The sequence below is a fragment of the Protopterus annectens genome, chromosome 9.part0, assembly GCF_019279795.1.
Source record: "Protopterus annectens isolate FY-2018-M chromosome 9.part0, PAN1.0, whole genome shotgun sequence".
In the NCBI taxonomy this organism is placed as follows: Eukaryota; Metazoa; Chordata; order Ceratodontiformes; family Protopteridae; genus Protopterus; species Protopterus annectens.
Genome location: NC_056743.1, coordinates 1920538414 through 1920555180, shown reverse-complemented (window position 1 = coordinate 1920555180; position 16767 = coordinate 1920538414). Strand labels below are relative to the sequence as shown.

Genomic DNA, 16767 nt, shown 5'->3' with positions numbered 1-16767 from the left:
ATAACCCCAATCTGCACTGGGTTGTCAGTATGTAGGCAGACAGGGTAGGTGTTATGACAACCCTTCCATAAATAGGGGGCACAACTGTGGATATTCAACAACAGTCTGTGCAGTAGTTGGTTCTTCCTGATATTGTAGGCCTCCCATACATCCAGCAACATTTGTCTGTGTACTGGTTCGGTATCTGTGTCGGGGGGCCAAGTACAGTGTGATATGGGCCACTATATATTGGAGTACTGTGCGACTGACAATTAGGATATGTTTTGAAAACTGTTATACTCCAAAGGTCAGTTGGTGTGCTGGTATGTTCCTCTGACTGCAGTTCAAAGGGTTCTGTGTTCAGAGATTGGCAGTGATGTATTTTTTTCCTTCCCTACAGTCACATCCCTGTAGTGCCTGATATCTTTACAAAAGTATCAGTGATTACCTACAGCTGTTTGGTTTACTGCTGTTTTGCTGTGACTGTATTGCAGCAGGTCCTAGGTTCAATAATCTACATGTGTTTAACGTTTGTCCTATTACATGACTGTAATGCATGATATCTTTACAAAAGCATTTCTAAATCTCCAGAGCTGGTTTGCCTTACTGGTGCGTTGCTCTGACTGTAGTGTGTAAGACTGAGTTGGAGAATTGGGTGTGATGACTTTTTTTTCCTTAATGTTAGATGGCCGTAATGCATGATATATTTACAAAAGCATGAGTAAACCTCACAGCTTATATGGTGTAGTGGTACATTGCTGTGTCTGTAGTGTTCAGGGTCCTGGGTTCAAGACTTGGCAGTGATGACTTTTTTCCCTAATGTTAAATGACTATAATACATGGTATATTTACAAAAGCATGAGCAAATCTCACAGTTCATATGGTGTAGTGGTACACTGCTGTGACTGTAGTGTACAGAGTCCTGGGTTCGTGACCTGGCAGGGCTGGTTATTTTGTTGCTGGGCAGAACAGAGGTTGAATGAGTTAGAGTAATTAAAGCAGTTTTAAGTGGGTTTGTGCGACACTAAGCGGTGCAAAGAGACACTTAGTCCTGCTTGGCTCCACTTGGCACTGCTTATTACCACTTAAACCTGAGCTAATTTCATAAAAAAGAAAAGAAAAAAGGGTGATAGGAAAGTGGTGAAATGGGGAAAGCAGGGGGGAAAACGATATGAAAGGCAGCTAGGGATGTGAAGGACAGGTGTAGGAAAGGACCATAGCTCTCCATTTCTTCTGCAGCAACAGCTGTGAATGATGTGGACAATTTGGAATTGAATGCCTCACACCACACAAGGAAGGATGTGGGCCACATACATTGCTTGAGTAATTCAGGGGTAAATTGATTGACGTCAGTGTACTTGGAGGTGAAATGGAGAGCAATGTATGGGATGTGTTTTTTTTTGGGGGGGACAGATGCCTCCTTTTTTTTTTTAAGGTGAGACTGGAATGTTGGGTAACGGTTGTAGGTACATTTGGTTGCTTTTGCAGACAGACAAGACAGCAGACAGGGGTGGTGTATGACACATAAGGGGGGTAAACACCTTGGACAGGGAGGGTGGTTGGGAATTAGAGGTAAATGATACCTCAGATGGAAACAGTGGGACTGAGGTCCCCAACCATGGGTAGTCACCAATGTCCCTTCATGGCCCCAAAGGTGGCTGTGCTGGGGGATGGACAAAAGGGGCAGCCTGCCCCCTAAAGGTATGCCAGTCTGCCCTTGATCTGGCTCAGGCATCCATCCAAGTCTGTCTGGATGACCCTGCACACCATACCTTGGAATTTCTTGTGGGAGAAAGGTTCCTCTCCACGCCCATGCCTGGGAGGAATGGGCCCCATCCCCTGAGGCAGCTCCACCCGAGGGTGGTGCAGCACCAGCAGAGGAGGAAGTTCCGGGTTGGGTCCCAGATGTGCTGGGGCCTGGTGCCGTGGCTAGATGAGGCGGACAGGCAGATACACTGGGATCTGCCTTCCTAAATGTGCTATGGTGTTGAGGTTTTTCAAAATGTATTGGTTAGTCATGAACAAAACATTTCAAGATTAGTTATAACAGCATGAGTGGTTGTTCCAATTAACCCAGAACAATAGAAGTGAAACAACTGGATTAGTTATAACAGCATGAGTGGTTGTTCCAATTAACCCAGAACAATAGAAGTGAAACAACTGCATAGCAAACAGAACACGTGCATAAATGGAATAATAGTCAGAATTGTAATAGCATGCCAGTTGGGTCTATATTAGAATGCCAAAATGGCATTATAGGGAATGCCATTTTGACAACACATAAAGAGTGAAATGCTCAAACAGTGAAACCCCAGGTCACCAATTGTTTTCCTAGGGAAAAAAATGGTAGACCAACAAATCAAAATACACCATTTAAAACAATTTAAAGTGGGAGACTTCACCTTCCACACCCCCCCTAACTAAATATACCAACTCTGAGATCGCACTACAGTGGAGTAAAGGGCAATGTCATGGCTCAGGGCAAACAATTTTTTCCCCTAGGAAAAAAAATCACTGACCTGAGCTTTCGCTATTTGAGCATTTTGCTCTTTATGTGTCATCGAAATGGCATTCAGTGTAATGCCGTTTCGACAGTCTAATACAGACCCTGCCAGTTACATTTACGGCAACAGGCCACCAACAATGTTATCTGAACAAGGTATGTTAACATGCAACCAATTAAATATATGAACAATACTAGAACTCAAGTCCCAACATTAGGTTTTGAGAACAACATACCGGTAGTATATGAATAATAATTAGTGATGCAGATAAGGGGTGGGGGGAGAGAAAAAAATGTCCATTAACAACTGCATAGGCTTCTATTTTTCACAACAGTACTGCTCAATACTCTGCAGGTCTGCCCTCATTTTACATCTACCTATGGCCAATAGCTTCTGTAGCACATACATGGTCTCAAGCTCAATGTCAAAAAGTGCACTGTCATCCCCTTTGGTAAAAACTCTGTACCCATGAACTACCACATAGGCAGTAGTCTACTTAACACCAAAATGAGTGATAAGAGACCTTGGGACACAGGTGGACAGTAGTCTCTCCTTTGATAATCACATTGCCACAGTGTTCAGGAAATCCATCTATGTGGCACACCTCATCACAAAAGGTTTCTCATCCAGAAAAAAGAGGTCATTGTTCCCCTCTACTCATCACTCATTAGACCCATTATAGAGTACAACGCCCCTTTTGGTATGTACCTCACAAGACATCTACAACTGGAAAGGCCGCAAAAATACCTCACAAAGAGGATTACTGGCCTCAAACTGATGCCTTACGCAGACCGTCTCAAAAAACTCCAGCTTTACTCCGTCGCATATCGCCTACTCAGAGGCAATCTATGCCTAACATACAAAGCTATGTCAAACCCAGAGCTGTTGGACATGCTCCACTTAAAGACATGCTCCACTTAAAGAAATCCCAATCCCTCCGAGCTACATGCTCTAGGGACCTAAACATTGTCACCACAATAAACAGAACATGCTGGAGGGATAGATTCCTGTCCCAGAGACTTCTCATACTCTGGAACAGACTACCTATCTATGTCAAACAGAGCTCCTCATTAGCACTCTTCAAGAAAAATCTTGCTGATTGGATGGGTAATAGGAAATTCACCCCAGGGATCACTTCTGTGGTTCTTCTTGACAGGGGCACATGAAAATAATTTTCTTGGGTGGTGAAAGCCAGGGTACCTTTTTGGCTAGGCTTGTATAGGGCCTAGGGCCAATAGCCTAGTACCTACCTATGAAACTATGAACATACATAACTATTAAACTGTCAACCTGGAATGGTATGGGGCAAACTGTGACAACTCTGGGTACATGACTACAGGGGACTTGTACATGTCAGGGTTACATATATGATGAAGAAGGTGTACCCTGCACTGATGTTTTGTGTGTGTGTGTTTGTTTGTGTGTGTGTGTGTGTGTGTGTGTGTGTGTGTGTGTGTGTGTGTGTGTGTGTGTGTGTGTGTGTGCGCTACTGGCATACTTCACCTGGATTTATATCTGTGTCCAAGGTTACTGGATGCAGTGACCACTAGCCGTGGCAGCATGACACTTGAGAGACATGTACCAGGAAGAGTGCATGGCTTATGTACCTATCCTGCTGTCATTTGCAGGCATGGGGCTGGACAGTGGAACAGTTGTACACGGTTTATTAGTATACCCTTCATACAGCTACTACAAACATTTCTTTACCTGTAAGACCTGTGGAGAACATATCTGTTAACAATATCTGACTGCTTCTACAAATATTCACACATCTTAGTACCACTCAATGGATTCAAACCATGGTCAGAGTGTGCAAAAATGAACAACAGAGCTATTTCTCATCACACTGAGCTATTGGGGAACTGCTTTCTCTTGCTTGACTGATTTCTGCCAAATACTCTCTTGAGTAGACAGTCTGACCTTGTAATCTAAGTGTAGTGTCACCAAAGACTGAGGTGACAGTTGAACATACATGCCTGAGATTCATGCATAACAGATAGTTAGTGTACTGTGCATTAATCCTTTGAAATAATACGATCCGGAATGCAAACGTTAACACAAGGCAATGCTGCAGGGGACACACTATAATACATTGCACATTACTATTTAAGGTTCAGATCTTAGTGCGGGACATATTTATATCTTGTTTTATAGCTCTACAATCTAAAGTTTTGTATAACAGCTGGTTATCAGAACATCCTCAGTCAATGCATGCTGTCAAAGCTATATTTGCTGTGAAGCACCTGTACACATTCTATTTCTTCAACAACATACCAGATTAAACACAACAGTTTGTGGCATAAATCTTTGAGTAACATGACACAGTGCTTTATTACAGTTCAGATTCTACATTCAATAGTACTGCATATTGTGTACATCAATATTGGTCTGACAAACTTTATTTATTCAGTACACTCAGAGCACAAAACAACTACTGGCAGTAAGCAATATACTCCTTCTTATTTATTGCACTATATACTGCAAGATAGATCTGTACTCACCACACTCTCGGTGCAGCCTCATCAGTCTGTCCGCATGGGCCTCCACATTGCTAGCTCTAACCTCTGCAGCTGTAGGGGGGAAAACAACTATTATACATACCTGTCTATAACATACTCAGGCTAGAATTTGGTACAGATATGGGTGAAATACAAACTACTGGGGCATTGCTGTCTCAAGCATCTTGGATCCACTGAGCCAAGAGCTTCCCCTTCCTCTGCTTTAGGTCGGTATAGTGATGTTGTACCTGCTCACCAGTTTGGGGGATTCCAGTGGCACTGGTGATGTAGCATGCCAGATGGTCCCAGGCCTCACATTTGTATTGGGAGCCCTGTTACTGGCCCTGCAGCAGTCTGTCATCATGGTGTTGCACAAGGAGCCCAGCCATGACCCTGGACTCCAAAAATGCCCAAGTGCTGTGCCCGAAAGCAGGCTCCCTCTCCAACTCCAGACATAGCTCCTGCAGTAATCAAACTACAACAGGTTCTGCCTGTATTCCCGCCTGTGCAGTTTAAATAAGGCCATATTCCTGCCCTTTGCCATCATTGGACCATTTTCAAAAATGCTGAGCTAATCTGAGCAATGCGCAAACCCGCTAAGCTGAGTTGAGCTGTGCTTAAAGTGGCAAAAGCTAAGCGGTGCTTAGCAGTGCACAAATTGGCTTAGTTGAGCTGAATGATGCTTAGAATTATACTTTCTAAGCAATGCTCAGACCAGTTAAGTGGTGCTAAGCACTGCTAAGCATTGCTCACTCTTCATTTAATTAATAGTCACATATTGGACATTAATTACTCATTACTGACATATTATTCTGTGTATATAGTTTACTTTACATGATCTCCTCCTATGTGCTTTGATTATATTACTTTGGGGTGTGACTGTACTGTATGGGACACTTGTGTTTACATGGGGGATTTCACATCATATATCCATTGACACTGCAATTTTGGACAAACTACACTACCCTGGTTAACAGATATCAATTACTACATCATTAAATAAATAATCATTTCACAATGTTTTCCCATGTAAAAGCTGAATGGCCTATCTTGGTATTCGAATCATGAACTACTGCACGCAAAGCCAAAAGTCTAACCACTACGTTAAGTCGTCATTCAGGAATTTAGCTATACATTTCTACATAGCTCTTACAAGATGTTTAAGCACTGTTGAGCAAAGCGCCGCAGTGCGCAAACCTGCTCAGCTATGCTTAAACTTCACATATAAATTAAAAAAATAAATACAAGCATTTTATTTATTTATTTTACATTTGTTAACTGGGTACAGTCCAGCTGGGCATGTAGCCCATTTTCAGTGGAGACCAGGGGGGATAAGCTCCATAACAATAGTAGAAAAAGATTACAAAAATTTTTAAAAGATTTACAAACGATATACAAAAAAGTTTGACAGTTGCCAACAATCACAATTTACAAAAAGGTGAATGTAAAACAGAAAACATTACATTTATTAAGCCTTATTACAGACAATAATATGAAACTCATTAGATATATAACTAAAACCATTGTCGCATTTTCATTTGGTAAAAGTAAGACAAGAAGATAGCAGAACAGAAAACATTTGATCAAAGGCATGAGAAACTAGCCAGGAGTATTACAGGAGCATAGCCATTGTTGAGTAAGGTGTTTTTGAAGCTATGAAGATCTATGTTTTTTAAGATATTCTGTGGTAATAGTTTCCATTGTTTGGCTACTTTGGAGGAGAAGAGAGAGTCACCAAAGTAATTATGGGACTTAGTTACCTTAAGCATAAGATTACCATATGATCTAAGGGTCCTGGTGTTGGTATTTAGCTGCACTAGGTTGGAGAGTGCAGGGCAGTTTTCAGGTTTTTGGATAATAGAGTGGGCAGTGGTGAGCTGATTGAGCAATAACAGACTGGGAAATTCAAGCCAGTGTAATTTTTGAAGAGCAAGGCAATAATGGGTCCTGTTGGGTATATTAGCAGCAAATTTTGCTATTTTCTTATAGCGGGAATCAAGTAGATGTAAATCAGACTTGTGCAGGTTAGTGAAAAGTTGAGAACTGTAGAGAAGATAGATATTTCTCACTATTTACATATCAGCATGTCAGCTGCAGGCCACATACTCTTCATGACACTGTAATGCAAAAGTTATTAGTCTAACTTTCTAAGTTTGCAAGACCAATATTTGAAATGTTCCCCTAATGTTGTCCCTTTGTCTCGCTTTTATTTCAAGGCTTTGGTCAGATTTCTTGCTCTAGGGGGTTGACAGGTGTGTGTCCGGGGACACTATTTAACTATAAGGTGCTGTACGGCACTTTAGCAATGCAGTGCGTGTGTTACAGTTCCTGACACACACCCCCTGCATTGTATTCCATTCACAGATCTCCTTTTCAGTGTCCGCGAACACTGTTAGGATTCTAAAGTGCCGTACAGCATTTTGACAATATAAGGGGTGTGTTACAGTTCCTGTCACATATTCCTGGCATTGCATTCCATTCACAGATCTCTTTTTCAGTGTCTGCGGACACTGTTAGGATTCTAAAGTGCCGTATGGCATTTTGACAATGCAGGGTGTGTGTTACAGTTCCTATCACACACTCCCTGCTTTGCTTCCATTCACAGATCTCCTTTTCAGTGTCCGCAGACACTGTTAGGATTCTAAAGTCCTGTACGGCACTTTGACAATGCAGGGGGTGTGTTACAGCTCATATCACACACCCCCTGCAATGCATTCCATATTAAATCCTCTGCTGTACGGCACTTTGACAGTGCAGGGGGCGTGTTACAAATCTGCAGGCACTACTGCAACACGCCCCCTGCACTGATTCAGTATCCCTGTCCACAGATCCATCTCAGTAGCACGCCTTCATTAATATGTAAGGTGCGCTGCTGAGAGGGGGGATCGGACGTGGACACCATTCACTCCGTGTAGAAATACCACTATTCCTACATGGAGTTTATTGAATCTGGGGGCTAGTGTTTTAACTATAACTTCATTGTCTATAGATTGTTTTTTGTGGATCCTTGGTGTACTGTATACACTCTCACATTGCATTTTTTTTATTATTTTTTTTATTTGGTAGCCTTGTGCATATCCATGTTTACTGTATGCCTTCTGTGACAAAGTGTTGATTGGTTAGATGCATTTTGTTACACTAAAGAGTAATTATATCAGCAATATAGCCCTGTTTTATTTAGCTGATCTTAAGTTCAAACCAAAAGGAGAATGCTTCACTATAGCAATAAGTATTTAAAGCAAAACTTTTCTTCATACAAGCCTTCAAAACAATAAAGAAAAATCATTTTCATAGAAAAATGAAACATATTACCTTTGAGGATCTTCTGACTCCAGAAAATAATCCACTAGTCTAACAAGGCTAATTACGAGGTCAAGATAGCCTTACAGGCTAAAGACAACCACAAGGCCTTCTACAGCTATGTCTGTAACCTCAAAGGCAGCAAACGGTAGTGTGTCAAACTGGTAGTCAGTGGTGCCACCTTCAATAAGCAGAGTGACATTTTGAATCTGCTGGCTGACAAATTCAGCTCAAACTTCACCTGCTTATTCCCCCTGCCTCCCCCATAAAATACCTACTAGTATCCCCCCAACTATTAGCAGGGAGCAGGTCCTGGCGGTGCTCACTAAGGCCAAAAAGACAGCCTCAATGGGTCCCGACAATATCTCAGGATTCTTTTTAAATAGCTTGAAACATGACCTATCAAGACCACTTGAGTCACTTTTCAACTACAGCCACAAAACTGGCTTTGTACCATGAGAGTGGAGGACTGCAACATTTATCCCACTTCATAAGGGTTGGCCATCAACCAACTCCAGAAACTAAAGACCGATTAGTCTGACTAGTCTAATATGCAAAGTCATGGAACAAATTGTCATGGAAATGATCAACAAAGACTTCAGATACTGGACCCAACCCAGTTTGGCTTTGTTAGTAGGAAGGTCATGCCTATTAAACCTGATGGATTTCTTTGAGAAGGTCACCAAGGCAATATATGAAGGGAAAATGGTGCATACTGCTTACATGGGCCTAGATAAGGCATTCGATAAAAAACTCCACTTGAGTATAGTTGACAAACCCATCCTAATGGGCATAAATTTCTACATAACTCACTAGATTGCCAGCTGGCTCACAAACAGGATTCAGTAAGTCAAGACTGGTGAGATCACCTCCACTAAGAGGTCTGTCACCAGTGATGTACTCAAGGCTCTGTGCTGGGACCGCTCCATTTTGTCATCTACTTCTTGGAGGTAAAGGCTAATGTTAAGGGCCTTTGGCTAACCAAGTTCACAGATGACTGAAAATGGGGATCTATCACAGATTCTACCCATGATACAAACACCTTATAAGAGGATCTAAAACAGACAAATGCCTAGTGCCGAAGTTATGGATTGAAATTCAATGCCACGAAATGCATTATAGTACCTTTTTGCTAAACAGTCACCTGGCTAATTACCCCATCAATAAGACACCAATAAGATTTGACCCAGTAGTCAGAGAACTGGGAACATATATAGACAGTAATCTGGCCTTTGACCAATATGTGGCCAAGGCAGTGAGAAAAAAATCATTCTATGATGCCCAACTTATTAGTAAGGGCATGGCATTCAGGTCCAAGAAAGTCAAAGTGCCACTTTATTCAGGCCTTTTCAGGCCCATCTTTGAGTATAATGCCCCCATCTGCATGCACCTGATGAGACATATGCAACTGTTGGAATGTCCACAAAGGTTCCTTACAGGAGAATTCAGGGTATAAACACACTGACCTATACAGATCACTTTAAAGCCATATTTCTATACTCAACCAACAAAACAAAACTAAACTGCTGAAGGTGGCTCTAAACGAAAACAGTTGAAATGCAAGAACATTAGAGCTCACTACCATGACAAACTGTGGATAGAATCACCACTGAAAACTCCACTAAAAGCTTACTAACTTTAATAAACTTGAATATAAAAGAGCCTTTTTAAAAACACAATAAGCGCTTTCATCAGCCTTCATCAGATTGATCTGAGCTTTTTAATGGAGTTTTCAATGGTGATTCTATCCAGTTTGTTGTGGTAGTGAGCTCTAATTTTCTTGCATTTAAATTGCATTTCTATACTCAGTCTCCTACAGGTTACTGTGAGGCGATCTATGTCTGGCATACAGGCCATTCTCAGATCCAGCTATGATGGACCTTTTGCACATCCACAAAACAAACAACATCAGGACCACTAGATCCAAGGATTTAAATTTTGCTTGCAACACAAACAAGACATTTTGGCAAGGCAGTTATATGTCTCAGAGGATCCACCTGCCCAAGAGCAGGCTCCCCATCCATGTGAAGCAGAATCTATTCCTAACCCAATTGAAGTGTGACCTTGACCAGTGGATGAGGAACTGGAAATTCTGCCCAGGTCTGGCTCCCATGTCTCTGATAGACAGAGGCAGACAGTAACTATGCCCAAACTAATATACCCCTCAACATAACTTTTAGAAACTTCCTAACCAACATAACCCTCCAACTAAATGCACATGATACATAAAGGCACAAATGGGTTGGGTTGTGTGGCTAGGCTTATAAAGGCCCTGCTGGTCATTAGCCAAGTATACATCTATGAAACTATGAATAAGTGCCTTTTGTTCTCAAACCAATATTCATTCTTTTTAAACCTCTACAGGCTGAATTTCACTTGAAGCAGAGATACCCTCTTGAGTTAGAAATAAAACTCTCTAAGTCAGCAGTAACAGATTTTTAAACCTCTGCCAACTCCCTACAAAACATCAGCTACTTTACTGTAGTAATCGTCACAGCAGGTCTGCTTTTGCATTCATCTTCCACACAAGTGAAGATTTTTTTCCCTTATTCACTACATTATATATCACCTGAGGCAGACTTCAGAACTCTGATTAAGCCTACTCAACTCATACTGGCTTAGACTACACTCTCTGATATAGAGAGTTAAAATTAAAGAAGCCATACCTTACCTCTAAGCAGTATAAGCCACATATATTCTGCAAGCTCAGGAGCTTTACACATGTGCTCACACACCAACCTCTGAACTTTGATTTACCTTCTATATAAATTTGATTCAGCAACAACCATACATCATTCAATACACCAGTCTCAAACAGTAACTGCTGCATCCTTCCAAGTACAGAGTTCATTGCAACATATTGGCCTACCATATATTAATGTTGTTACATCGCCTTTACTCTGACCTCCTCAACAAGAAACTCTGCTTGATCTCTCTCGTCAGACTAACCTGACATGTTAACTCCTAAGACAGTAATTCATGCTCACTTCTCATATATCGCAGTACTGCTGTTTTCCCTTAAAGATCTCACTCAGAATGAAGACTGCTGTACCTCACCAAAGGTAAGCCACGTTTGTTAACCCTTGCTGTATTCTATCAAAACTTAACTCCTATCTATGCAGTTAATGTAGATGTAAGCTTTCTTAGTGTAAGCAGGAGTCATCTGTGAAGTAAGCACTGGTGTCATCTCAAACTGTACTAATTCTCCTCCCCCCACCCACCCCATCTCCCTGGGACCTGCCCAATGGTTTCTCTACCTCTACACAATCTGTCCATTCTTTCCATTAGGGCTGAGAGCCAGGCATCCCCAAACTAGGTGAGAGCCATAAAGCCCATTCATTTTTGCCTGGGAACCTTAATCAGCCCATTAAAATGCCCTCTGTCAAGAGTTGGGTGGTAGGGACCAGGTCAGCTTTAGGTCCCAAGGAATAGCCTACCAGTCCCTCCCACATCTGGCTTGCTGACTCACAAGTACTATCTGATTGAAAGAAGACATGCATGCTGTAATAAGCAATTCCCATATTTCTCAGCTACACAGAATAGTGGTCCACACTGGCACCATGAGCTAACCCAGCCATTACAGGCAGGTGACAAACCCAGCCACCATTAGGTGTCACCAATGCCATGATCCCAGCAACCTCCCTCACCGAGAACAAGAAAGTTAGCATTGGCCACTAAAACTAATCCTCCTCCACCCAGCCCTTCAAACATCTATGCTTCTAATCTAACATGTGTTGACTTGGCCAGTAGTCAGGGCATTATCTGTTTATGCCACCAGTCTGGATATATTACTAATGTCTTAAGCAAAAACCCCATCCTCATTCTATTTAAAGTGTTATTACACAACATTACTATTGCAGCATTACATTTCTATATGAATACAACATAGCATGAACTAAAAAGGGTTGATTTACAGTTATAAATTATCATCAAACCCAAATGTAATCCTTTTGTCTTTGTTAGCAAACCTACTTCAGTGTCCCAAAGCAAATAAGAGAGACATACAGATACTGTTTAATTTTGCAGCAGAACATTTGAACAGCTCTACCCATTCTTTTCTCTACCTCTCTGTCCAACTCACCTTGAGCTTTGGTAATCGTTTAATGGTTTTGAGGGGTCGGAGAACTCGAAGCACTCGTAAGGATTTGATGGTGTTGATGTCTTTCCCTTTGCTTCCCCCACTGTAAGGTAAAACAAGGAGAGAAAGAAATATGGAGATAAGTTTTTCTTTATAGATGCCAAAGAAGATGCTGATGTGTGCAAATACACTTACCATTACAGCAGATATTTCAGAAGTCAGTGTAACAGTAAATTATAACATCTTGGATGTACCCACATGACTGGTGTTAATTTTCAACCAGAACCTACAAAAGTAGTGGCTTCGTCCTTCCTTCCCTGTAGGTATCAATGCAGGTCTTACACTACAATGTACCAATATAGGTAGGTGTGTGTCTTCCTTATAAACTCCCCAGTGGTGTCATTTCTCTTCAGCTCTTTGAGCTAAAATTCCTCCATATGGAATAATGGATACAGAGGAACATAGCCCTTCTTTTGGTGACTAAATAACACATACCAGCTGTATTTACAATGCAAAATATGTTGTGTACATGTGCACTACAATTCTCCAATAAGAAGAGACATTTTTTTCTTAAACAAAACTAAAAGCCAGGAGAATTTAAAAGCATTGGCTAGATCCCCTAAGTCTTAACACAATAACAGCAGCTGAAAATGAAAACTAATTTACTGGAGTAATCATGGTAAAGAATATATCAACATGTAAAAAGAAAATGTAGTTTGTGAACATACATACTAGAGCATCTCTGAGACAAAGGATTTTCTGAATAGCTGAAGTGGAATGGTTATATAAGCAATAGAGTACAATATCAGCATAAAGAGGAAAACATTGATCATTATCTTAGGAAGGAGAGAAATATTCCCTAAATATAACAACATAATTAATCAGTAGTTTGTTAAAATGAATATTAAATGCTCAACAGAAAAAAACTCAACTTATATGAATATAGCAACAGATGAGATATATGTTTTACCTGCATTCTGCATAAAATAATAAGAATAATAAAAGACCATAACATGTTGTTAAAATTTTCAAACTAACTAAACCCCAAAGAATAAGAGCAATGTTCTCAAAAGATCCTAATTATTCAGTCACAATGGGGAAAGTATAAGAAGAATAAGGCAATGCCTGTATGAAACAACCATTCAATTAATGGAAAGTTAATGTGGTCAGAATTAGATAATAAATATAATCATGAGACTTCCAAGATGGGTGCACACTGATCAAAAGAATAACTTCAGCTCTCCCAGTTTTTTTTTTACAATTCACTGCCTGGATGCCAGCAAAGAAAATCAACCAGAAAAGATGAAGAGGGTAAAATTAATTTTAGGTTAGATAATGCCTGTAGGTGCGGTAGTCAATTCAGTGCAACTGTTCCCTTCTGGAGCTTTAAACTTCATGTTTTAAATATGTACATAGTGTTGTTGTTTGTTCCAAGTTAATTCAGGATGTGGTGTTTTGTATTTATTTTTCTTTTTGAAAGTTTTCATTAAAACAAAATGTCTTGAAAAATGTGACAAGTTCAAATGGAGATGAGAAGAAACAACTGTACATAAGATAAGTTTGCCAAACATTACTATATTCATATAACACATAAGCTGGAAATACACACATAAAAAAACTGCCATATACAAGAAGTGGAAACAATAGCTTTTTATCATAATGACTATGCTGTCCATATTATTCTGGCACTGAATGGCTTTATAGGTATAGATAAAAAGGAAGGAGTACTGAGTTATATTAAGAAATGATATTAAGAAATGCAGAGTGCAAATAGCAATGCTGCAGGAGACATTTGTAAAGAAATGAGCATGTGAATTTGAGAAAGAGAGGATTTCAGAATGGATATTCAGAAGAATATCGGGGACAGATGAAAAGGGGAATAATTAAAGTAATTGTTAGAGGGGCTCCAACAGTGACAGATGAGGGGAAAAAAGACAGAAATTGTAGATTTGTGGTAGCAAGGGGCTAGAATAGATAGAAATGATATTTTACAGGAACATGTGCATATATATATATATATATATATATATATATATATATATATATATATATATATATATATATACATATATATAATTTAATTGACAACTTAGACGCACATCCAATAACTATTTCTGTTTATGCACCAATAAAAACTAAGATAAAAATGCAGGTCATGAAGTAAAAGTAAGACACTGACACCTTCCAACTTATCTGTTAAAAAGAGAGAAATTTAAGGAATGGATAATGGAAATATTCGAGAGTTATTAGTGAAGATAGCAAGATCTTCAGAAGTTTTAGCTAGTGACTGGGATAAAATGAAGATTAAAAATAGAGTCAAAATAGAAAAGAAAGAGATATGGTTAAGAAGTAATAGAAATTATTTAGACGGGCTGACAAAGGTTAAAGTATTACATAATAAGGGGAATCTCTGAGAACATGAGGAGGAGCAAATAGAGAATGCTAAAGAGAAAATAAGGGAGTATCTGGATTATATATACAAGTTTAGAAATATTGCAGTTAAGCAACTATTTCTGATAATAACTTCAGAGCACAAAAACGTTTAGCACAACAACTTAGGCAACAGAACACTGAAAGAGTCATCACCAAACTTAGGGAGCCTATAAAAAGAAAAATAACCAAAGATACTGTACAGGTTTTAGATATATTCCAGAAATTTTATAAAAATTTGTATAACACAGAGAAATGCATAAATAAAGAAGAAAGAGTACAAATGGAAATATTTATGGAAGACTTAATTATGCCAAGTTTAGAAGTAGACGAGGCTCAACAACTAACGTTTAAGACAGGAGGTGATAAGATAAAAACAGTGGTGTATAGTTAATCTTCAGGAAAGTCACTAGGAGCAGATGGTATTGCTGTGGAAGTTTGGAAATTAGGAGGGAAGAAAGTGATAAAGATATGGAAGATTTAACAGCATTTTAAATGAAAGGGAAGCACCAACATCCTGGAAGAAAGCTATGGTGGCTGTGTTACCTAAAGATGCCAAAGACCCTTCAGATATGGACTCATTCCAATTTTGAACCATGATTATAAAGTGTTTATGTCTATACTAGTTAAAAGAATGGCAAAGGTGTTGCCAAAATTGATAGATATGGATCACTTTGGTTTTATGTAAGGGAGGCAAACATTTGACAACATTAATAGAACAATAATGATACAGAGGGAAGCAGAATGTAACAAATACCTCTATTGTTGGAGGGTCTTGATGCAGAAAAAGCATTTGACAGAGCAAGCTGGGATTTTTATCAGTAAGTCATTGGAAGAATTTGCATTTCTTGATACAATGATAAGGTTAATTAGAGGATATATAAAAGATCGGAGGCAAGAATTAAAGTGGGAGGGTTCCTCTCAGATAAGCTGTGTTTGAACAGAGGAACCAGGAAGGGGTGTCCTTTTTCCCCCGTTATTTGCTTTATATTTAGAGTCATCGGCAAAGAAAACAATGGACTCAAAATACAAAGATGTAATTGGTATGGTAATCAAGACAAGTTTGGCTTTATTTGCAGATGATATTATTTTGTACCTGATAAATCCAGAAAAGGGTATCTCAGTGTTGTGTAACATTTTGAGACAGGTTCAAGTCTTTTCCGGATATAAAATTAATAAAGGTAAAACAAAGTCTATAGCTAAACATTATATATCCACATACAAATTGTTTTACCAATACCCATATTTATGGGGACATGATAAGATTAAGTATACAGAAAGATGGACTGAAAAGGCTTCAGTTATGATAGCTAAGGATCAACTATTTCATTTAAAATGGATCAACTAATCCATTGTCCCACAGGAGCACCGATATCCTAGACCTGGTCATTACCAACATGGGAGATAGATGCTCCACACCAGTGGTCACCCCCTCATTAGTCAGGTCTGACCATAAGCAAATCACCCTTGACATCCACATCCCACCCCCACACACCAGTAAGGAAACCTTTGTAAAAAACTTCTCCAAAGCCAACTTCATGCTACTTAAATCAGAAGTGACAAACTTCATGGCACCCATGCAGATGGGAGCTGAAAGTTCGACTGCTAAATCCTACACTAAGGCAGTGTATGAGCACATCCACTCGTGCATGAATCGTGCCATCCCAAATAGAACCAAGACGCTCTCTGCCAAAAAAAGGAAGCCAATCTGGTGGTCCCCTGTCATAAACAAACTATACAACAGAAGGAAGAAACTGTTGCAGAAAAGAGGAAAATCTCAGGATGCAAAAAACTCCCTTACCAGCCTCAGTAAGAAGCTGGGATCCCTCATAAAATCCTCCAAAGCTAGTTACGAAAATAAAATTGCCAAAGATTCCAAAGACAACCACAAGGCATTCTATAATTATGTCAAGAATCTAAATGGCAATGCTCAGATCTGCCCTGAGCTACAACAGAATGGCATTAAATATACTGATCC

The 16767-nt window shown here is 39.8% G+C and overlaps 1 protein-coding gene across 1 annotated transcript in view; it reads right to left on the bottom strand.

Annotated features, from left to right (window-relative positions):
• The window catches only part of CACNA1A (calcium voltage-gated channel subunit alpha1 A), a 3713953-nt gene that overhangs the window by 1420793 nt on the left and 2276393 nt on the right, over nucleotides 1-16767 (bottom strand). Inside the window, exon 23 of the mRNA XM_044082385.1 lies at nucleotides 12363-12462. Coding sequence (XP_043938320.1) covers nucleotides 12363-12462 — 100 coding nt within the window. The remainder of the gene's footprint in view (nucleotides 1-12362; nucleotides 12463-16767) is intronic.